Raw genomic sequence first — 23,925 nt, 5'->3', positions numbered from 1 at the left:
ACATAAATTTTGGCCATTACTCTCATGTTTTACTGAGGATTACTCTGCACAATGTTTTGTTCTTTTGGACAATATTTCTATTATTATATGATTAAACTTATTCATAATGTTGGATTTTGAAATGGACTGTCAAGCTCATTTTTCTTTTGACCACTGCTCTGTTTCTAGTGGTGACTATTTTGCATGAAAATATAAATAAACCCTTAAATGCTGCATAACTGACTCTACCAATATTAAGAGTATTTCGTGCTTCCTCATTTGAAGGACTTTTTTTTTCCTTTTCTATTTATTTGATGTTTCTCTTTTAGTACAGAACTAATTTTGCCAAAACCAATACTAACTGTACTTTGTATTTTCTAAAAAAAATTTCTCACCTTTTTTTTTCTTTTTTCCCTGTTTCTTTTTCTTTGAACTAATTGTCCTGTTCTCCCTTCCTCAGTCATCACTCATGAGCGTGGTAATTATTAAAAACAACTGCCTATTCCTTATTTTTCCTGCTCTTAGCTTTGTGTCAGCACTGTACAGCTCCTGAACATTATGAGATTTTTTTGTTCCTGTAAGACTGCCAGACTAGTGTGACTTTTCTATTATTATTACAATTATTTATTCTAAAATTCTTGGTTTACATGTCAAATCTCCCTACTTTGTTCTTCCTCCCTTTCTCAGGATTTGCACAGTGATTGACACATTAGATATAAGAGCAGCAAGCTTTTTTATACTTTTTTTTCCTGTTCCTTTTTATTTATTTCATTTTAGTTAGCCCAGTATTTGCGATGGATGAATGTTAAAAGGAAAATAATATTATATATATACACAAAACCTTGTGCTATAGTCCTCCTGTAGCCTTTATGTTGTGTATTGAATGTGGCTTTATTGCTGCACTGATTTGTGCAAGCACAGGAAATCAGTGGTGGATCCAGTGAGGATTTGAGGGTGGTTAGTAAGGAGAGGATATGCCACTGGCTAGGTTTATCTAATGCAGTCAGGAGTTGATACAAGAAAAAGGTGGTGCATCACTAAATTAGAGAAATCAATACTGTTTGCAGGTGCCTCTTCCTTGTTCGGAAAGCTACTTCATGTGTTAAGGTTGCTATACCTCAAAAGTTCTTTTCTTCAAGTAATGGAAGACCTTTGTAGGAGCAGTTGCCATGAGATGTTCATGTCACCATGTGAAAAGGGAATTTAAAATGCAAAATGTGTATACCAGTCAGCAGAAACAATAAGCTCAAACACAGAAGTGTCTTTTCATTAGCCAAATGTTGGGGAGGAGGCTGATCTGGTGTTTTATTTGTTTTCTCAGTGGAAATTTTTTATTTGGCAGATTAACAAAATTCTACACAGTAATTAGGATAATTTTCTTTTTGTTTTCTTTGTTACTGAGCAGCAGCAGTGTCAAGATACAGTAATCACTGTCAAAGATTTCTTGGCACAAAGGGATAATATTTGCTAACAGCATCTTTTCTTATGTATTATTGTTCAGCTACTGAAAATTCAAGAAAACAGGAAAAGCAAATTCAAGCAAAAAAGACTGTAATTTTCTTTTTCAGGTTACATTATTGTTGACATTATGCTACTTTCAAATAACTTCTTTTAATATTATGAAGCACACCTTTTTCAATTAATTGAAAAGTAGTTTACCTAAGAACTGTACAGGTACTGGTATTAATACCCGATAGCATTAGAAAGCCAAACCAGTGTGTCTGTGGGGAAAGTCTTGTAGTGAACAGTTTCAAAGTATCTAGATTTTATGGGATACCCAGGTTCTTATGTCTGTTTGCAATCCTATGAATAACCATCTGTAAATACTTCAGAGAAAGTACCAAAGATTAGAAAGATTTTCTATCCTTTTTGGTTTTGAGGAAGATGCTTATTTTATAAGTAATGAATTACTCCTCAATTATATTCCCAGGGGAATGATGGGATGTAAAATGTGCATTTTAGTGGTTTCTCATGTCATCTGCTGCAGAAGCACATTAATGAGTAATTGTCATTGAGTTTGCAACCTATAGGTCTGAAACTATTATTCCCAAAGTCAAAGAAAAACTGCCATTGACACTTATGGGAATAGAGTCAACTTTTCCTCATATGCAGTCCTTGTTTCTGGTCCCATGTCAACCTTAGCAACAGATAGAAAGCCCTGTTTTGAGTCAACATGGATATGAGATTTATTGCTCTATTCCAATTGTTTCTTTGTGCTGTCCACATCGTAAGTGCCTTGTCCTGATATTCCTCTGACTGGTACTACCTTCCCTTTTCAAACCCTGGAACCCCCACTGGTAACAACATTGATGATTCTTTAGCAAACGTGTTTCTTACTTGTTTTTGTGGTGTACTCAATGTTGTTTCTTCTGTATGTATTTTGTTTTGATTGTTCTGTTTCCTTTTCCAAAAAGGAGGGTTCAAAACCAAAGACATGTAGAAATGCTTATTATCTTGCAATGGTTTTTCATTTAACACTCATACTCTTTGCTATTTCACTGTGAGTCACAAAAATCTTGAAAGTGCAATGTTTTTTTCCTTTGGAGAGATTTGTATTACTTGTCATATAAAGTACTAAATTTAAGATTTTAAGTTTACACTTATATTACTTTACCTTTTACCACCCTTTTTTCAGAAAGGTCTATTTTAGGTTTTAATCTTTTAATATTGTATCATGGCACTCTTTTGTTTCTCCATAAGTTTTCAGAAGGCTTATTTTAATAAAATACAATTTTAGAATGAGATTTGATCTGACAGTAGCTCTTAAAGGACTCTCTATCAATCTGAGTGAGAGTGGTATACATGTGATATAATAACTAGCTATACTGTGGGTTCATGTCAGGGCTATTTTCAGTCATTAACAGTGTGAAATCAATAAATGTGCTTTTGTTCTTCACCAGCCTCGTCATGCTTAAAGTGGATGTTTAAATTCTATGTGATCCACTGCAGCCTACATTGGAGAGGTGTTTTCCACCTTTATATCACTGTATTTGAATCAGTGTTTGCATTTAAAAGGGAACTGGAGTAACTTCAGAGAAGTTGTTCTGTGTCACGCAGTGAGAAAACAAGTGCTTTCTTATTTGAGTTAGATTGCTGAGAAGTCAAAGGTATGCAGGAACTCACAATCCAACCCAATATGGTCTATGTCTTGTGATAAGAATAAATTCACTTGCTTTATTTTGTGAGAGGTTTGCTCTTGCTTAACAGCCATCAAAAAGGAACCGTATTCCCTTTTGAAAGCTGAAAGTATTTGTATAGTTTTGTAATATGCAGCATCAGACCCATGTTTCTGAGTAGTAATAGAAGTCAGATCTTTACCACTGAGGATTTAAAAAAAAAAAAAAGGAGAGAGAATTACTGAACTTGGACACATGCACTTTCAAGGAAAAAACCATGTATTTAATTTTTCATTGAATTTTATTTTCATTCCCTCCACATGATACATCTGTTCTTGTATATCACAAACGCAACCTGCCAGTTTTGCAAAAGCTATAGGTTTAAAGCCTTCATGTGTGCAGCCGTATAATTTACATACAGCATGAGCAATGGCAGCATTTTAACAGCTAAACAAATATATGCCCAGAATATAACTCATACCAACAGAAATTTGTGACAGCCTAAATTGTACTCTGTGCAGTGTATATGTTTTTAAGTACAAAATCTTTGCAAATCTTTGTGTGTACTGGCATGAATCTGTGTGCACAGCAACAGTGGTTGCTCCCATAGGTGTTATAGAAAGAAATCGATCTCCACTTCCATTCTGTAGTTACCAGTAAGGCACCACTTGCTGTCAGTAAGTAACATCTGAAAATTAAAATTCCTGTCATTACCAATGTTGGTTCTAGTCGGATTTTGATCAGCTGTAAAAATTGGAAACCAGGATTATTTTAAAGCTTAGTGTGGCCAGGTTGTTTGATATGGGGGGGTGGTTTGCTTAATTTTGAAATATGAAAAAATATTTCTAAAAAAAATGGGCCTTTCAATTTATATGTAATGATGTACCTAAACACCTTCTGATTTTGAAGAATTTTTCAATAACTTGTATTCATGGTGTGTTTTATTTACAGTGGAGCTAATTAAAAGACCTTTCCAAGCCCTTCCAATATTAAAAATGGAATTCATTTAATAAAAAATCCCAAACTCCAGTAAGTGTACTAAAAGCCAGGAGATTACTTCATAAATTAATCTGTATAACATTTTAATTGGAGGCTTGTTTTCCTTCTTGTTCTGTAAAATCTTACTTCCTAAGAGGACAAGAAAAACAGAGGTCGAAAAATATTAAACTGTAACATACTCTAGTTTTATTGGCTTTGATTCAGTGGTACCTGTATGCACGAAAAGGTTGGGCTTTTTATGGGCTTGATCTTTCCAAGCAATGTTCCCTGTGAGTTATTTTCTAAAATCATTGCCATCTCAGCAGTCAAGCTACGTGCATTACATGTGGGATGGTACAGGCTTCACCAAATATTTGGCTTTCTGTAATGCTCGTTTTTGCAATATATAAATATTCATCTAGACCAACAAAGCATGTGACTCCAAGTGTAACTTTAAGCATGAAAGGAATTAAATAAAAAAAAGAGTGATTAATCCTGCAGAATATTCTACACTCTGGCTTTTGAAAAAGACAGAAAGTACACATGAAAGTATCTTGCTGGGCCGAACCTGCATATAATGTTGGATAATATTATCCAGCTTTTAAGAGCACAGCCACCTCCTGATTTTGCCTTCTTGGGCATGTATCGTATGTATACGATAATCAGCTTGGATAGAAACAGTAATTTATTTTTCATTGCTTAATTAGCTGAAAGGCTTTTCAGTCTTCTGTGGTTGAAAAACTGTGTGTCTGGTACTTATAAATGCAATGGAGAAAAATGTCATGGAATGTCATTTACGGTATTTGAATTCATCCTTGGAGAAAGAATTGCATATTGTTTACGACTGCCCTAAGTCCACATCTAGAGTTAGGAGGAAGAGCATTTTATCTTTCCCTATGTTACAAGAAATTGTGTTGACATATACCTTAGCGATGTGTACTATTAATACAAAAGATTATGACTTAATGACAACAGAAAAGAGTGAAATTTTGTACTTTAAAATATTCATATCAGTTTTCAAAATGCTTTTGCTTCCTATTCCTACCATTGTACTGAAGCTTCTCACTTTAAAATTCACAGACTCTGGATGGATAAGTCCATTAGCTTGAATTTGTAATTGTTCATGACTTTATGTAAAGTTAAACTGCTGATCATGTTTATTTATATTCCAAATTGTACTAAACACTGTTTACAATTCAGTAATACCTACTATGAAGAAAATTAACTTGATCACAGCCAAAACCAGCACAAACAGTAATAATCTAATTATAATAATATAGTAATTTATAAATGTAGACATTATAATTAGAATGATCCACCAATACAACCGTATGGAAGTAACTGTTAATTTAGATATTATCTGTAATATTTTTGAATTCTTTTTTCTTTTAAATTTTAATTCCTTTACTCAGTTTTCTGGTCTCCTGTTCACATACTAAAGATATTGTCTTTGTAGAACCTCAATTGTCTTCCCTGAGCAAAAATTCTTCCAAATTCTTTTGCAGTTTGCTTACATTTTTATCTCCCTTTTCTTGTCTACAAATAGCACATATTCTAAGGATGTATATTCTTAAAAAGTTGATTTTTTGTGACTTCCATTTTTCTTGCCATATATATTCCAAATACATTTCCAAGGTCCTAAATGGGAATTTTACTTTCAATAGGTGTCCTTTATTTTTTTAACATCTATATCGTTGTCCTCCCATGCCATTTTATTAGCTGTTCTACATTTTCCTCAGTTGTGATTGTTTTCCTGGGTGAATAGTTGTTTTTCCTCTTCACATGTCCCTGTACTAAATTAACTGCATGTATTGATGTACTTGACATAGCAGTGGTTAATTGAGGGCTTTTTAGTGTATTGTTTCTTGTGAAAAAATCAAGAAAATAATTTGAAGCTTTATTTATTTGGCTATTAGCTATTTATCAAAAACATGAACTGAAGGGGCTAGTTCAGTAAAGCATTTTGGCATTTAGTCTTAATTCATTATAAATCTATTGCCTTATTTTGTCAAGGGAGACAAATGCCTAACATTTTGTGTCAGCAACCGAAAGGTGCTAAATCATTAAATATTTCAGCCTAAGGGATTCTTGAAAATGCACATAGCTGTAAATTTCATGGGTTATTTTAGAATATTTTAGAATCTAATTGTTTATTTGAGGAATGATTTTCATCACCGTTTGATTAAATCTCATTCTATATTTTAAGTACCTGGTTTTGTGATGAATGGGAACAAAATTAATCCTATATTTACCTTTGTATGTGATGAAGCATCCATACCCTGTGAAGTCAAACAAGAATGTAAATCAGGGATTTTTTGTAAAATGTTGCCAAGCTCATGCTGCCATATTTATAAATCAAAAGTTAAGTTTTGTAATTTAATTTTTTCTTTTTTTATAACCAAATAACTATCTGCCAAGCACAAGTCATACGTGCTTCAGATAGATTGGAGGTTATAATTTTTCTCTCCCCTTCTTTCTTTCTTAATATGGAGATTTTCTTCAGAGGCTATGGGGTGTTACTTGGCAGACTGTGATAACCTGCTTTCATCTGGCCTTTCTACAGGAGAAAAGGTGATGCAGGATGATGAATTCACCTGTGACCTGTTCCGCTTCCTTCAATTGCTTTGTGAAGGACATAATTCAGGTTTGTAGGCAGGCTGCCTGTCAGCCAAGTCAAGGTGATGGTAACTGATGATAAAAACTCTTCATTGGTGAAGATTTGGCAGCCTTCATAAAATGTTGTGAAACGTGGAGTTGCTGCTAGACTGTACATGAAAGGAAAATATGTATGTGGAATTAAATTGCCAGATCTTTTAACAGCCTTAACTTTGTAGAAAAGTTAAGGTTGTTAAAAAGATAATGGTTTCCAAAATTATGAGTTTTGAATCTTGACCAACTAGGAAAGGTAAATTTATATAGGAAAATGTACATGGTTTATGACTTCTAGACAGGGAAGATTCAGAGTGAAATGTAACGGGAAGTTATATTTACTGTCCTTAGGCATTTATACACTTTCTGGTGTGTGCTATTTGCCACTAATGTCAGTAAGAATTGTATGTGAAATTACAACGTACACAATACCTTTCTTGAAGAAATAGCATCTCTTTTAAATATATAAAAACACATAGCAAAAATGTATGATGTTGTGTATTTTTATCATTAAGTACATTTCCCTGTGTTCTCTGTGTCATTCTTAAGGAATAATAATAATGAAAAAAAGGATAGTTTTCTGTTTTAGCCATTGGACCTATTTTTGACTTAGTTATCAGGGTCTGTATAATTATACGATTTAATTTTGATTTTGCTTAACAAAATGTATACTAGGTATAATTAGGTTGATATTGATGTAGTTCTAGTTATAAATGAGATTAAAACAAGGCCAAGTTAAATTTTACAGAAGAAATAGACAAACAAGCTTCTGGCTTCAGAAGTTCACTGGTATGTGATCTCTGCAATAAAATGCTAAAACTCTTTAAAATGGTTTGTTGCAAAAAAAAAGAAAAAAGAGTAAAAAAAATCCATGCCTCTATAATAGACTTTTCTAGATCACCTTATATCAGAATGAATTTTCAGAAATAGGTTTATCACTTAAATTAAACTTTTATTTTAATTTTTAGATTTTCAGAATTACCTAAGAACTCAAACTGGCAACAACACAACTGTTAATATTATAATTTCTACTGTGGACTACTTATTAAGAGTTCAGGTAGGTAACTTATATACTAATTAAGTAGATGACAACAATAACTTGCTTCTATACAATATTTGCATTTTTTATTTATTCTTTCATTACTTTTGATCATACAGCGGAAGTTTGTATGAGGAGACTTCAGGTTTTCTAATTTCTCTGGAATTTCTTTCAGTAATATATGGTTTGCTGCCAGAAAAAAAATTTACTTTCCAGCAAAATCATGTTTGATCCTTATCACAAAATGTTCATTTTTATTAGAGAAGCACATTTATTTGTCATGATATTTATTCTGGTCAATGTAGCCCAAATTGATGAGAAAGGCTGAAATTCTCTACTAGTTGTGGTTCTTTCTATTTTTTACCGGAAGAGTAAAGGTGTCATAAGTGTGAAAGACTGTTTTCAACCATTATGTGCAAGAATGCAGTGAAACCTGTTAACTAAGGAAAGGAGGCAGAGGGTGGATAAGTGCTAAGTGTATCAGTGAACACAAGTAGCCAGTTGTTGGCTGAAACTACCCTGTGACTGAGAAGCGTTTTGTATTGCTGAAGTTCAGCTTTTCATCCATGTTCTGATTTAGTCTGAGCACTGGCTGCTGTATGAATAAATAGTCACAGGCTGGTGTGAAGTGAAGCATAAGAACAGCACATGGTTTTCTAAGGAGGGAAATAAAGGGCAAAAAGAAAAACAAAAGCATAATGCTAGATTAAAAACCCTTCAGCCATCAGAGTTATCTCCCATATCTTTAAATAGGAAAACATTGCGTTGTCACAACCCAGTAGGAAGTAATAAAAATTTTGATTTGTTTCTAGATTGAACCATGTGAAAGACATATTTTGTGATAAATGTTAATAATTTTTACTTGTAATTTTCATCTTTCTGGAAATCACTGTGGGTGATAATATATTTTGGTATGTTTGTGGGTTTTTTGTTTGTTTATTTTGTTTTTGTTTGTTTGTTTGTTTGTGGTTTTGTTTGTTTGTTTTTTGTTATTGTTTATTTATCTAGTTCCCCTTAGCCATTTATTTATTTGACTTGAGAATTCCAAGCTTTGAAAATGGATGGGGTTTTTTGTGTTTTTTTTTTTTCTTTTGTTTTGTTTTGTTTGGGTTTTTTTGCATTGCTCCTGTTATCAATGTTGCTTTATATCCTTATGCATTCTGTAGAAGTTGTAGGGACAATACAATGATTTTAATTTCGTTGCTTGCTTTATTGAAACTTTAATAAGCTCGCCTTTAGGGAAGATGGAGAGAGGAATCATGCACACAAAACAACATTTACTCCCACTATTGACTAGGTGTCAAGCTGCAGTAGAAAGAGACATTGTTTAACAAACAGCACACAACAGGGCAGTGCTACCGAGCACTCCTTTTCGGAATGCAGGCTGTTGTATTTCCAAGAGCAAGTACCAACAGATCTAATTTTTTATTTAATTTTATTTTGAGGTTTGCTGTGGGGTTTTATAATTATTTATTTCAGTGTATTTGTTTTTCTATTGATTCCCTTGAGATGAAACTACAATTCTTGAAGTAGTACTTTAGAATCGTTTAGGGAGGGGTCATTTGAAGCCTTTATAAGTTAAATACTTTTCCGAACTGGAATGCTATCAAAGTTGTTTTTCTTATCTTGATGAATAACCAGCTAGAGGCAGTTGACTACATAATCTCTTTGTGCTTTTCACAACTGTTTTTTTTTTTTTAGGAATCCATTAGTGATTTCTACTGGTATTATTCTGGGAAGGATGTTATTGATGAGCAAGGACAACGAAATTTTTCCAAAGCCATCCAGGTTGCAAAACAAGTATTCAATACTCTTACAGAGTATATCCAGGTAAATTAATTTATTTTGAATTTTATTGATTTGAAAAAAAACTATTCATACTTTTGTCATAAAAATATATATAAAGTAGCTAGATATAACATAGAAATATAAAATAGATGCATTTATGCTTCCACATCAGTGCATTTGTTTATTTAGGAAGTAAAATATTCAAGTGTATATATATCTGTCACTACTCTTTTTCAATCTTAGCAATTTATTAAAAATTAAAATTATTAATAAACATCCTTTGGTTGTTAATAAGATAGTAGAGTTTTGTTTTGTTTTTAATTTGGATTAAACTGCAGTGGTATTACCCACATTAAAAAGTTTTTACTTTTATTCCATTGAGTAACTAGTGTCAGTGCAGATCATAGTTGCTATTTAGTTGATATAACACTAGATAGAGATTTCTGTCATGAATAAGACTGTTTTAAGGCAACAATACTGTGTTTGAAATGATGAATTCACATGTTGCATTTGAGAATTGTAGAGATGCACTTGAGGTGGACTCAGCAATAAATGAGATTGGGATAATTTCTGTGAAAATAACAATATAGCAGTTCTTCCATGATATCTTAAGAATTCAGTGTAATTTAGTTCTGCATTAATTCCTCATGTAAATAAGTCAACAATATTACAGTTTGTTTCTGCAAATAATAAGCAGGTTAGAGAGAATTTCATTAGACTATTAGGTGTCTATTATATTGTTTTCATTCAGATGAAGATCATTAATATGAAAATAGTATTTTATAGTTCATGAGGATGAAATGTGATAGAATAGGACTGAATAAATATGAGAAGAGGCAACATATACATGTGTGTATATATATTTAATGTATTTGAATTTCTCAAATCACAGGTAGTGTTTTTATCTGGGAGAACATTTTTTCTTGCCCTTTGAGGCTTCGAAAGATTTTTTGTATTCCTTCTTTTCAGAAGTTGGAATTCTTTTTAAATATTCTTTAGCATTGTCTTCTACAACAGCTAGAATATGCTGTGAGGAAAAACTCAGGAGATTGATTCTCTAATCCCTTAGGCACATTTTGCATTAACCTTCTATAAAAGTTATGCCTGATTTACAGAAGTACATAGGGAAGAATCAGCTTGAAGATTTGTACCCTGTTAGCATTTGTTGTTTAAAGTTGCAAGGAGATACACACTTTATGGTCTTCGATTAGTATATTGAGACTTGTCCAAAACAGAGGCAGAATGATTATTAGGAGTAGGCATTGTTTACAGTTAGTGGTGTTCTTGGATACATAATTCTAGATATGTTTAATTTTTCATAGCAGTTTCTAAAGGACACCCCTAAGCCCCAGACTATGCACTGCTTATGTATCTTCCTTCCTGGTTTTGTTGCATTTCTTGCAAACAAACTCTGTTTTTCTTTTTTGTTTGGCTTTTTTTTTTTTTTCTCTTTTGTTGCCTGAACATAGGGGCCATGTACTGGGAATCAGCAAAGTCTGGCACATAGCAGGCTGTGGGATGCTGTCGTTGGTTTCCTTCATGTGTTTGCCCACATGCAGATGAAGCTGTCTCAGGTATTGTTTTGTTTTACTTTTCCTTTATAAGTTACTAGCATTTTTGTAAAAGAAAAACAAACATATTAATATGTTTGAGTCATTAATAATAGAGAAAATATGAAGAAAAGGGAGAGGTGATAGAATACAATTGAATTGAGGGAGTAAATTAGAAAACTGTAGTGGATGTGAATGGTGGACCTGTAATTGGATTGCTGGCCACAGGCACAAAGCAGATTAGATCAAGCTGCAAATGAAGCATATCACTGATATTCAGAAAGAACTCTCAGTTTCAGTCTTTTGTACCAAAATTCTGTCACAATGTTTTCTGAAGTTTTTCATGATCCTTTTACGCAGGACCCATCATCTTCATTGATGAGTCCTGCATTGAACCCTGGTTCATGTTTATTGACTATAGTTCAAACCATCTGCATCTAAGCTATTTCCACTCTCAGCAGAGATTTAGAGTAGTCAGACTTTATCATGGGTGAATTGCTTTTGAATGTGAGTACTCACTATAGAAATAGTGAAGGGACATCTCAGTCAAACCTGTTTTGCAAAAGTAATGCATTGAATTTTTGCTAAAGTGCATTTAAAATGCCTGTAGAATTTTAAGAATTGAAAAAACAGTCAATATTTTCATAGACCACCATGGTGGCTACTGTGCTTTCTTCCTGTACCACTAAAACAACATGGAAAGAGGTATTTAAGTAGTTACTGACAGGGAGTCAAACACGTGGTAGCTATGTGTTATTTATGAAATATGATGTGGCTTTTGGCAAGATTTCTTTTTAAAGTAATGACAAGTTTAAATTCTCAGCTGTGCCCAGAGTAGCTTCACAACATCTTTTAATTATTGCATCTAGAAAATAATGATACTAATCCTGCCTCTTTAAAGATAGCCAAGCAGCTTTGCACAGGATCCACTGTAGTGTGTGGAGTTACTTACAGTGTTCTGTGGGATGACAGAAGCACAGTCTACTTGAAACGTGTGACAAATAGTGATGATGTCTTTCTCTTGCATGAAGCTCAAGCTCTTGCCATTTGGAAACTCCTTAAGGGGGCCAACAGAGTCTTGGGAAATACCAGAATAGACGTGGGCTCTTTTGTTAATTTATATTTATTACAGGAATATATGGTGAAGTTTTTCAGATTCTGTTGAAATGCCGGTTGTCAAAGATGTTGAGTGTAACTAAGTGGATTTATAAGGAGCTGCCGTATGGCTCTTGACTGTAAAAGGGACCTGCCTAGGCTAAGTATTTGTTTTTTTCTTTCAATCATAAGTTTCCAGGTCACTTTCGAACAACATTTGAAACAAGACTTAAAAAGGAACAAAACTAAATCACTGTGTTGTTTGGGTTTTGAGGTATTTTTTTGCATTTTCGTTCTCTAGTCTGGTACTAGGAAATAATAACACGATAATAGTCATAATTAAGAAATCTCGGTAGAAAATGAAATTAAAATTTTCAATCTAAATGAACAAAGATCATCCAGTTTGCAAGCAACTTTTGTAAGTTAAAAGATTTATAATGAAAACTTACAAAACAAATCAATTAGAAATCTTTATTATTTCCAGTTTATGCTGTTTTCAATCCAAGATGTAAGTTGCCATAAAGTACCTTGATATTTTTGTACCATTCTCTGAAGTCCAGCCATGCTCAAGTATGCCTTATCAATGGCATGATGCAACAGTCTATTGCTGAGGAAGAAACTAAGTAGTTGAATAAATCCATCCAGATAGACTCCAGGTTGAAATCATTGGCAAGTGAAATAGTAAACTTGATTTAAAGTCCAATGAGATAAAAGATGTGTAAAAATATATATAATGTATGTCGAAGAATGTTAATTAATAGACCTTTAATAATAAATATTTTTAATTTTTATTTCAACTTTTTTTCTCCCCCAAAAAAGTTCAGTGGCCCATAATGGAACCACTCATTCTGAATTTTGTTACACTTTGAGTTCTGTGTGCTGCTGCTATTACTGTTTTTTACAAGTCTTCATAGCTGTAAACTTGATTACACGAAAAGCAACAATATTTTAGAAGCATCATCTGTGAGCTTGACATACCGAGTTATTGTTTTAAATTTTTTCATCGCCTTCAGTTTTCACTTTGCCTTTATTAAATTACTACCCTCTAAACAGATGATGGTGTAAATGTTTGATCCTGTAAATGTACTGTAAGGAATCAAGCAGTCAAATATATTCTCACTGTATTACCAGTTTTGACACTACTAGCTTCCTAATTTCAGAGTTTCATTTCTACAAGGTGAAATATGTGTGCACATATATAAATGTCAAAGAAATAAACTAATTAATTATATATATGTTGTGTTTATTATTTAGGATTCCAGTCAAATTGAATTGCTAAAGGAATTGATGGATCTTCAGAAAGATATGGTTGTCATGTTGCTGTCTATGCTGGAAGGTAGTAAAAATTTGAAATCCTCTTTCACAGTTTTTCTAGAACAGTTTTTACCTTTGTGATTTTCTTCATTTGAGAAATAATACTTTATTTTCCTTAAAGTTTTTAATTTTCATGTCTCAGTTGTCAGAAGAGTTTTTACATCTGAAAGTGAATGGGAGATTTAGCTAGTGCAGTTAATATAAATGATATTAATTCTGAATGCCAGAATTGTATAAAATCCAGGGCTAGCAGATTTACTTTCTTTCCATGAACTTGGTTTCTCTTTTGGCTTAGATGAAAAAGTTTTGACTATTTAAGTTGAAATCTCGAGTTCTAGGAAGTGAACGGTTTATCAGTCACTTTAACACCTTTAATATATTGCATTTATTTTGGTATTGCTCTTAGCCATAAAGAACAGGCTTTGATTTGTCTAGTGACTGACTAGGTTCAAGGTCCTGAAATTATGGTTCCTCAGGGAATATAACCATTGTGAAGAAATAATACTGTTACTTTTAGCTTCTCTACAGTATTAGTACTTCTAGTGCTAGAGTAACCAGACATACACACAGATGATTCAAAGATCTTTTTTAACTCTTTGCTTCTTATGTGTATCCCATTAGATTTTCTTGAGAGAATGGGAGAGCAGTAAATGCAGCATAGATTGCAGCGTAGCATGCATTGCTACTGCTTTGCTCATAGGTCACTCAAAAGCAAAGTGAATTCTTAGTACTGTAAGCTGTGCGCCATGAATAACCTGCTGAACCACTCATGCTAATAATGGGACACTAGCTCTGTCTGTGTTGTGCCACAGTGAAATTCATAATATGCTGCCCCACTTTTAGTTCTATTTTAGATGTAACAGATGTCTCTCAACAAGCCTTGTTAGCTCTTCCTTTCTGTAACTTTTTTTTCCAATTCTTAGGGTAATGTTATCAGTAAAAGATTTCTGATTTTACTGCTAGCTTCTCATATGAGTGTGTTGTCCAATAGTTTAAAATTTTTAGTCTTTGATTATTTCACTAGTCATTATAATACACTTTTCTTTGATGAAACTTTTGCTGCCATCATTATCTCTAATATCCTGTCATCACATCTAGGTAATGTTGTGAATGGAACTATTGGAAAGCAAATGGTCGATATGCTTGTGGAATCGTCGAACAATGTGGAGATGATTCTGAAGTTTTTTGATATGTTCTTAAAATTGAAGGATTTGACTTCCTCTGATGCATTCAAAGAATATGACCCTGATGGTAAAGGGATAATTTCGAAGAGGGATTTTCACAGGGCAATGGAAAGCCATAAGCATTACACCCAGTCTGAAACTGAGTTTCTGCTGTCATGTGCTGAAACAGATGAGAATGAGACTTTGGACTACGAGGAGTTTGTGAAACGATTTCATGAACCTGCAAAAGACATTGGTTTCAATGTTGCTGTTCTCCTGACCAACCTGTCAGAGCACATGCCCCATGATACCCGCTTGCAAACCTTTCTTGAACTGTCAGAGAGTGTGCTAAATTACTTTCAGCCTTTCCTTGGACGCATAGAAATCATGGGCAGCGCGAAGCGCATTGAACGAGTTTATTTCGAAATAAGTGAGTCAAGTCGGACTCAGTGGGAGAAACCTCAGGTAAAAGAGTCAAAGAGACAATTTATATTTGATGTTGTAAATGAAGGCGGGGAGAAAGAAAAGATGGAGCTTTTTGTTAACTTCTGTGAGGATACCATCTTTGAAATGCAACTGGCTGCCCAGATCTCTGAGTCAGATCTGAATGAAAGGTCAGCAAATAAAGAGGAGAATGAGAAAGATAACCCTGAGGAAGAAGATCCTAGAATGGGTTTCTTCTCTCTTGTGACCGTGAAGTCAGCATTAGTAGCTCTCAAGTATAATTTAATGACTCTTATGAAAATGCTCAGCATGAAAAGCCTGAAGAAACAGATGAAAAAAGTGAAGAAAATGACCATGAAGGACATGGTCATGGCTTTGTTTTCTTCCTATTGGAGTATTTTGATGGGCTTACTGCATTTTGCTTTTAGTGTTGTCCGGGGCTTCTTTCGCATTATCTGCAGTTTGCTGCTTGGAGGAAGCTTAGTAGAAGGAGCAAAGAAAATCAAGGTGGCTGAACTGTTAGCTAATATGCCAGATCCCACTCAGGATGAGGTGCGTGGGGAAGGAGAAGAAGGGGAGAGAAAGCCAACAGAAGCTGCATTACCTACAGAAGACTTGACAGATCTGCAAACTTTATCAGAAGAGAGTGATCTACTCTCAGATATATTTGGTTTGGATTTGAAACGAGAAGGTGGACAGTATAAATTAATCCCTCACAATCCAAACGCTGGTTTGAGTGACTTACTGAGCACTCCCTCCTTAGCTCCAATGCCTGAGGTACAGGAAAAAATCCAGGTAAACTGTATCTTTTATTTTCGATGTATGTTTCCCTCTTTCATATGTTAGTATAGTCTTGAAATGAAATTTGCATCTCTGTTTTTCTGGATTTTCTGACGTATTGTTAAGGGAATCACATATCATTACTAGGGCTTACTCTTTCTCATGTCATAAACTTGAATTTCCACAGCCTTCTCTAAGTACATGGTGTTTTGGTTTACTTTTAGCTCAGTGTTAAATTGTTTCTTCATTAATGTAAATTGAATTGTCATCTTGTCTCAGAGTTTTGGTTGTTTAACAAAATCAAACAGACCGAACATTCTGCCCTCTGGGTGGTATTCTTTTAAACTAACTCTGTAGTGTATAACAGTGTTTAGACATATTTTTAAACCTGACTTTCTGTAGGAGCAGGTGAAAGAAGATGAAAAGGAAGAGAAAGAGGAAACAAAATCAGAACCTGAAAAAGCAGAGTAGGTATTACTTTAACGTCAGATCTTACAAGGTCACTTCACTGTTGATTGCTCTGCTTGGCTGTGTGAGTTGCAGTGACACCTGTATGCTCTGTGAGGAGTGAAGTGCCTGGCACTATTAGCTGCCCTGAAGCTACTCTGAACATGACAAACTTTCAAGCAAAAGTTTGTCAAGTATATTCTGAGAAGAGAACTAGTTTAGAACATCAGTTATTCTGTTTGTAGAGAGATACACAGAAATTATTAGTGTAACTTAAAAGTTTGGCTTCAAATGTACTTCGGTGATCTTTTCATCTATCATGCTGACAGGTCAAATTAACTTCTAAATAATTCACAGTTCTTCAGATCATGTGTTTGGAGAAGGCAACCCACTAACTCTGAGTTTCTGTAATGGGATAGCATGATGATAATCACACATCAGATGCTGACACACTCTTACTTCCATCTCCTTCTGGAGTGGGTACTTATGAATTCATCGGGTGGGCAGAAATAAAAAATTTAAAACTTGAGGCTTGACTTGTAATTGCAAGAAGAACCAAAGTTTTCTGCAGCATTTGTGAGAACCAGATAGTTCAAATGCATGAGGTTGGAGGGGAACACTTAGACATATAGGCATTCATACAGACATACAGCTGTCAGCTTACAGACATTTTGTCACTGCAACTCTTATCTGCACGATTATGAAGCAGACCCTTTGGTAATAAGGTTGGCAGATTCTTGATTATCTGCCTCTGCCAGTTAGCATTCTCACTTCAAGGTACCAAAGCAACAAATTTATCTGCAGAGCTAAACAGACTGTCACTCTTGCCAGTGCTTTGGACTGAAGAGGGATACATCTCATGTGCGTGAACTGCATGAACTGCATGACTCATCACTGAGCCTCATTAAAAGATGAAATAGCCTATTTCAGTGTGTGATTTTAATTTTGTGTTTAGCAACTTTACTAACTTATTAACTTTTTTTGACTTGACATACTATTTTGGCTTCTTTTGTATCCTAAGAGGAGAAGATGGAGAAAAAGAAGAAAAAACTAAGGAAGACAAAGGGAAACAGAAGTTAAGACAACTTCATACACACAGATATGGAGAACCAGAAGTTCAGGAATCAGTCTTCTGGAAGAATATCATTGCGTACCAACAGAAGCTTCTTGTAAGCTGTTCTCTAGATTATGTGTTTAGCTGTTGGCAGAGGCATGTACCAACATATTATTCTACCAATCTAAAGACAAACAGCATCTGAAAGACCACATTTTTCTATCCACCATCATCCATAAAAAGAACATAAAGATTTAATGGAAATGTTAGAGAAAAGAAACACACAAATAGTATACAAGATACTAATTATTAGGCAGAGAATTATTTTCCCAAACTCAGACCTTCAGAGATGCCTGTACATCATTAGAAAACATCCATGCATCTTTCTGGGAATAAAATTCCTTAATTTTTACAGCAGCTAATGAGCCTGTAGGATTTCTCCTTTCCTGAGAGACAACTCTGGGAAGTTACAAGCTCTCCTATAAAAAGAATTGCCTAAGATACAATGCTTAACCTAAACCAAATAAGGAAAGATGTTACAGATTTTTTTTTTGTGAAATAACAAGTCAATATTTGTCAAACTTCTCAAAACCTGTAGAAAATAAGACTAATTAAATAGTAAAACTGCATATGAGAGTCTCTAAGTGAAATATGATATCCGTGAGTTAACTGTAGAACTGTTTAAAATCTATGCTTTTATTAGCTAGTAGATTCCATGCATATTCACTGAGGCTAGTGTGAAATGCAGAGCAAAAAGAAATACACTTTTGCTATTTATCTAGTAGATAATTGTTTAGGTACAGCCTACTTGTAACATGAGTAATATAGCAAAACTACAAAACTGTAGTCACAATCTTATTAGGAAATTAGGTGTTTAAATTTTGCTTTTGAACTGAGATTAATTTTTTTAAGGCTAGTCACATAGGAGTCATGCAAATTTGACTTGATTTTTTTTTCTAATAGTCTTGTTTAATATTTCACGAATAGTCATCTATAATTAGGGCTGAAAAATTGAGGAATTCCTATGGGAGAGTTAAAGCATTCACAATGTCTACTGTAAAGGATTGTGAATTGTCAGGAATGGAAATGGCACATTTCTGCAATCCTTTTGATTGCATCATAATGTCAGAGAAACTTTCTACTCACAGTACATAGGTCACAGATGAATTTTTGCTGACCTGGTAAAAATCCATTTGATTTTGGAATAGGAAGACTTAAAATAAACTTATATGCAGATATTTTTATTTCTTGGTAATAATTTACCATATGAATGAAAAATGAGCTGCAGGGAAAATGGAGACTTCTGTATTACTATTACATTACTATTACGTTGTGATGTCTCTACGTTGTCTCCACGTGTATTGAGAGGACAATGAAAAAGATGTAAGAGGCAATTAAAAATCCTTTATCCTTTCTGCAAGGAGTGAAACAAAAGGTCCTTTATCCATTATTGTAATGTGGAGTAGGAGAGAATTTGTACATCACTCAAAATGTTTGTTGAGGGTTTTTTTGTTTGTTTAGATTCTTTAAAAATACTTAAAATTCCATTAAAAAGTTCTGTAGGGAAAAAAAACACAAAAAAACCCCTCCATGCAAGAACCTAATAATTATGACTGAATCTTTATTAGTCAAAGTTTATTTATGTTCTGTTCTATTTTCAGAATTATTTTGCCCGAAACTTTTACAACATGAGGATGTTGGCGTTATTTGTTGCTTTTGCCATCAACTTTATCCTGCTTTTCTATAAGGTAAATATTTCAAAATATTACTTTTCAAGTAGCACAATGGAAACCATTCGGATTTTGTAGGCAATATGCCATGGTAAAACTGCCTAGCCTAACAGATTAAATACCTGCTTCATCCTACCACTTCAGAAATCTAGAGGAGAACTGAAGTGCTTGTGTGAAGTAAGAAGAGACTTCCAGTACACAAATATCTATTTACAAAGTTCTGTGCTGCAACAAAGCAGCAGGCTGTAAGGCATACCCATGCCTCAGATGTTCCATTTCACAGTGCAGTGAACCAGCCAAGCCGAGCCTTCATTGGCAACTTAAACTAATCCATGTCAGTTGAGATGTTTTCTTGTGCTGTTGTGCTCTCCTGAAGGGGTGTGTACAACAAGAAGTCACATCATGTCAAGCTGCCTAGAATATCACTGATTTTGTCAAGACTTTCAGTATCATTAATACAGCTCTAGAGTCTGTGGATTCGAATCAGTTTCTGGCAGAGCCCTGAAGATAAAGACTACATGTGGGATTGTCAGGAATTGACTGGATTTCTTCTAAGAGGGCTGTGCCCTTGAATTTGAGGTGATAAAATTTAGCATGGGCCAAATTTGCTACAATGGATAGACAGTGGAAAAAAAAAGAAAAGAAAAAGCATACTATCACAGGCTGGTGTAACAAGATAAAAAGGTCTCACTAAGGTATTCTTTCTGGATGTTTTTATGCAAAAAAAGTCTTACAATTGTGTTGTCCTTGGTATCATTGTTTTCAGCTATACTACTTAGCTTGTATTACTGTAAAACTCATATCAAAGAAAATACAGTTGCAATATTAAGATTAAGTGATTTAAACAGGTCTCCACATCTGCTGTGACAGAAGAAAAGGAACTTCCTGTGGTATCTGATGGTGAAAGTACAAAGTTGAACATCCTGGAAAGTGATGATGAGAGGGTCATTGCAGTGCATTATGTCCTGGAAGAAAGCAGTGGCTACATGGAGCCCACGCTGCGGATTTTGGCCATCCTACACACAGTCATCTCATTCTTCTGTATCATAGGGTATTACTGTTTGAAAGTAAGAAAAAACTGAACTTTTCTTTTGTATTCTAGGTCCAAACTCTTTTATCTGTTGAATGGTATAAATTGAAACAAAGTCATAGCAACCTTGCTGAAGCAGAGAGGGAAATCATGTAAAGAAATCATATTTTGTTAGTGTAATGTAAACAGAAATTGATATGTGTTTTCAGGAAGTTACATACCAGTCTGATCTGCTGTAATTGTCTGGCTGACAACAGTAACTTCTATCAAAAGCTGCTTGAGTCTGTCAAAGACAAGGTGTGAATGCACATGGCCAGAGGAAGCTACATGACAGTATTTGTATTACTAGTCTGTCATCTGGGTTTTTTGGAAAGCATGCAGCATTTTGGCCTATTGCTGCTGCATATTGTGGCTATACAAAATGTCTACTTTTCATACACACACACTCTGGTGGTAGTGTTTTGTCAGGAGCTTAAGCATCTTTTGAGGAATATCTTGCTGAAGATTTCTGTTAGGAATGTGAAAAATAAAGATGTGATTTTTTTTTTTGCAAAATGCTTATTGTTGTTTAGGAAAACCAAATGCCATAAATCTCTGAACCTGGGAGAAATATATATGGATGTAGTTCCCCCATTTTTACACTCTTCCAAGGCATAAGCTATAGGTCAAAGTGCAGGATAGTGCTAAATTAAATGGACCTCTGCTATGACCCAGTATGGCTGCTAATTTGTCCTTATAATATCTTATGTGGTCCATGATATTTTTACTTTCCTCTTTTAATTGATAATACTTTTTCTATGCTAAAGACATGATCAGCATTTTTAGTTCATATTACTGCATTACAACTCTACCTTAAGTGTCCCTGCAGACCACTAAATACTACAATGTTTTCTTGTTGCATTGGTCGCCTTGAAATATGAAAGCTTAGACTTCTGGGTTTTGAGATGTTCTCTTCTCCCACCCCATATGTTTTGAGCTTTTTTCTACTATGACTTTTTATGCTACTTTGCCACATTTTTTTCAAACTACATTTATTCTCTGATTAGAAGGGAAAAACATTGTTATAATTATTTGTCATAATGAATTGTCTTCTTTCTAATTCTGAAACTCTGAAGAAAAGTCCAGATATGGTTTCAATCTCTGTCTTTGAAGATTTTGAAATCTAAAATCTTCATAACTGCAGGCCTGTATGTGATAGGTTTACTTAAGAAGATTGCTCAACATGAAATCCACTACATTTTTCTCATTTAACTATTGGAAAATAGTGTTGGAACATTTTCATTGTACCTAATGTAATCATCACATTGCTTGAGTAGTCCTAATCTTATTATTACCATTTTAGTATACTCATGTCCACTCTTGAATAGTATTACAGTCAAGGTGGGTAATGGAGGGTGAGTGCATTCTGGGAACCTGTGAAATAGTTCCAGGGAAGAGTAGGGTTTATTTTTTGTTGATAACAGATTTCTAAGAAAAATCCACTCTGCTGGGACCGCTATTTAAATCTACCTTCTCAGATTGTACTTTTGAATGTCATCCTGCTGATGAAAGAGAGTTGTGGGTAAAGCCTGATCCTTACTGGTTAGGTCTCTCAGCTGCTGACAAATCAAGTCTATGGAATGTGAATGTGATTTTTCTTTTTTGCTGCTTACAGTCTTTCTTTCTCTCTGCTGTGAAACCACTTTATTTCCTACTGTAAAACCTCAAGAAATCTTTAACAAATAAAAGGCAAAATCTGGCATCTCTGGATGTCAAAATGAAATCCAAAAGTGTGATCCCAAGTCAATTTTGGAACTAGACTTTCTAAGAATTTTTAAAAAGATATTATTTTAACTCTCTTTTCACTTGAATAACTGTAATCCCTCCATAGCTATTTTTATTTAAAGGATCCTTTTTCAGGGATTTTGGCCACCTTTTTATGACTGTTTGTTACACTGCAGTTTAATGATTCTGAACGACCTAATCCTCGTGCATCAATACGTTTTCCATGTTGTAGGCAATTGTCAAACTTTTAATTTTTTTAAATACTGTTTTTGCTTTGTTCAGTTTTCATACTTAACTTTTCATAACAACCAGATTTTCTTAAAAGTTTGCAGGCATGTCAGTGCATTTTAAATAATTCCTGTAAATTTTTTTTTTAACTGCAGGTTCCACTGGTTATTTTTAAGAGAGAAAAGGAAGTGGCAAGGAAATTGGAATTTGATGGGCTATATATAACTGAGCAGCCATCAGAAGATGATATTAAGGGACAGTGGGATAGGCTCGTAATCAACACACAGTGAGTTTTTACTTACTCTGTCTCATTATAGCTTTGCAAGGAATTGTTCTTCCATTTCCACAATTTTATACTTGATCATCCAGCTTGTCTGAAATAAACAATTTTTAGGGACATATTTCTAGCAAGGATATACAAAAATATACAAAATGTGTCAGGCACCTGTTAGGCTAATGTTTACTAGTATTTTTAGTATTACTGTTTAGTCTTATTAATTCCTAGATTTTTGCTTTAAAATTATTTTTGTTTCATAAAAGACAAAAAAATGCACTGAGTTTTCTTTTGGCAAACACAGTGATAGTGACTCTGTATTGCTGTCAGCTCGAGAGTGAACTGTGCTTTGCATCCTTTCAGTGTCTCTTGAAGGCTCTCTTTTAGGAGCGTATTTAAAGTTCTGACTCTCTGCCTGATGGGGCTGGGAGATGTAACTCTTTAGAACCCTGTCTGCAGGCATTGCCTCTGCTGCTCTTCTCAAGCTACATTTACATGGTAGGCTGAAAACCATTTGACAACTTTCATTCTGGCAGCTTCACAAATGACTAGCTGGTGATAGGCACTACAAAGAGCCTCTTAGAAACAAGCTATGTAATTTTTACGGTCTCTTAGTAACTACCACACCTTCTCATGGTTGTCTAAAATGTAATCTTGTTTATCTGTGTTTTTCAGGTCTTTTCCAAATAACTACTGGGACAAATTTGTGAAAAGAAAGGTAAGACTTACTTTTAAAAACATGTATGAAGGTAAAATAAAATTCTAATGCATATTTCTTTTCATGTTTGAAGAAATGTGTACTACAGTTTGAAATATAACTTCAGTTCAGTGTAAATTTTGACGTTTACCATTTTAAAATGAACAGAATTCCTTTTTCACCTCATTCTTACAACTGCTTTTGACTGGTTTGGGTAATTATTCTTTCAAACTTTTTCTGCATACAGTTTGCTGTATAAAACTAGATTTCAAATACAGTCATGAAGTTATGTGAAGAATTTCTGTATACACTTGTATGCTTATTGAAAATTGTGTAAAATGTTTTGTCTATGTGTATTTATGTATTCACTTTCATACGCAAACAATAGAGAGTCCCTCACCCAATAGATTAGAAAGGAATTAATAAGAAGACAGGACAGATTGAGTTATTTAGGCACAGGGCATAGTCAGACAACTGTACTTACCAGAAAGGTATATACATGCATCTGGCCCTTTTTGTCCCTTGCCACTCTGTTTTCCCACACTTTTGCCTCCCCAAATCACTGAAATTCATCCCTTTCTCCACCTTTGCTTCCTCCTTATAACAACTCATTTATGGGATACATAATGTGTACATCGCTTGGCAGTAATCCTCTTAGTCTGAAAGGCTATCCTGGAGAGTTACTACCAATGACTCATCTTGGTGGGTTTCAGATTTGGAATACTGGGTCTCAGGCTCTCCTGGGACAGCCCTGGGAGGGATCAGGCAGAGTGTCCATTCATTTGGTGTCTGCAGTTTGGGCTCCT

General features: G+C 34.3%; 1 protein-coding gene across 1 annotated transcript in view; it reads left to right on the top strand.

Moving 5' to 3' along the window:
* RYR2 (ryanodine receptor 2) overlaps positions 1 to 23,925 on the top strand; it is a 379,203-nt gene that overhangs the window by 335,304 nt on the left and 19,974 nt on the right. Inside the window, exons 85-96 of the mRNA XM_029965125.1 lie at positions 6,637 to 6,717; positions 7,691 to 7,779; positions 9,463 to 9,591; positions 11,019 to 11,123; positions 13,449 to 13,530; positions 14,607 to 15,910; positions 16,298 to 16,362; positions 17,364 to 17,511; positions 19,058 to 19,144; positions 19,975 to 20,193; positions 22,304 to 22,434; positions 23,098 to 23,140. Of these exons, the coding sequence (XP_029820985.1) occupies positions 6,637 to 6,717; positions 7,691 to 7,779; positions 9,463 to 9,591; positions 11,019 to 11,123; positions 13,449 to 13,530; positions 14,607 to 15,910; positions 16,298 to 16,362; positions 17,364 to 17,511; positions 19,058 to 19,144; positions 19,975 to 20,193; positions 22,304 to 22,434; positions 23,098 to 23,140 (2,483 nt within the window). The remainder of the gene's footprint in view (positions 1 to 6,636; positions 6,718 to 7,690; positions 7,780 to 9,462; positions 9,592 to 11,018; positions 11,124 to 13,448; positions 13,531 to 14,606; positions 15,911 to 16,297; positions 16,363 to 17,363; positions 17,512 to 19,057; positions 19,145 to 19,974; positions 20,194 to 22,303; positions 22,435 to 23,097; positions 23,141 to 23,925) is intronic.

This window comes from Manacus vitellinus, unplaced genomic scaffold, assembly GCF_001715985.3.
Source record: "Manacus vitellinus isolate BGI_N305 unplaced genomic scaffold, ASM171598v3 scaffold_8_pilon, whole genome shotgun sequence".
In the NCBI taxonomy this organism is placed as follows: domain Eukaryota; kingdom Metazoa; phylum Chordata; class Aves; order Passeriformes; family Pipridae; genus Manacus; species Manacus vitellinus.
Note: the sequence above shows the minus strand (reverse complement) of the source record. Positions and strands in the feature narration are given on the sequence as shown.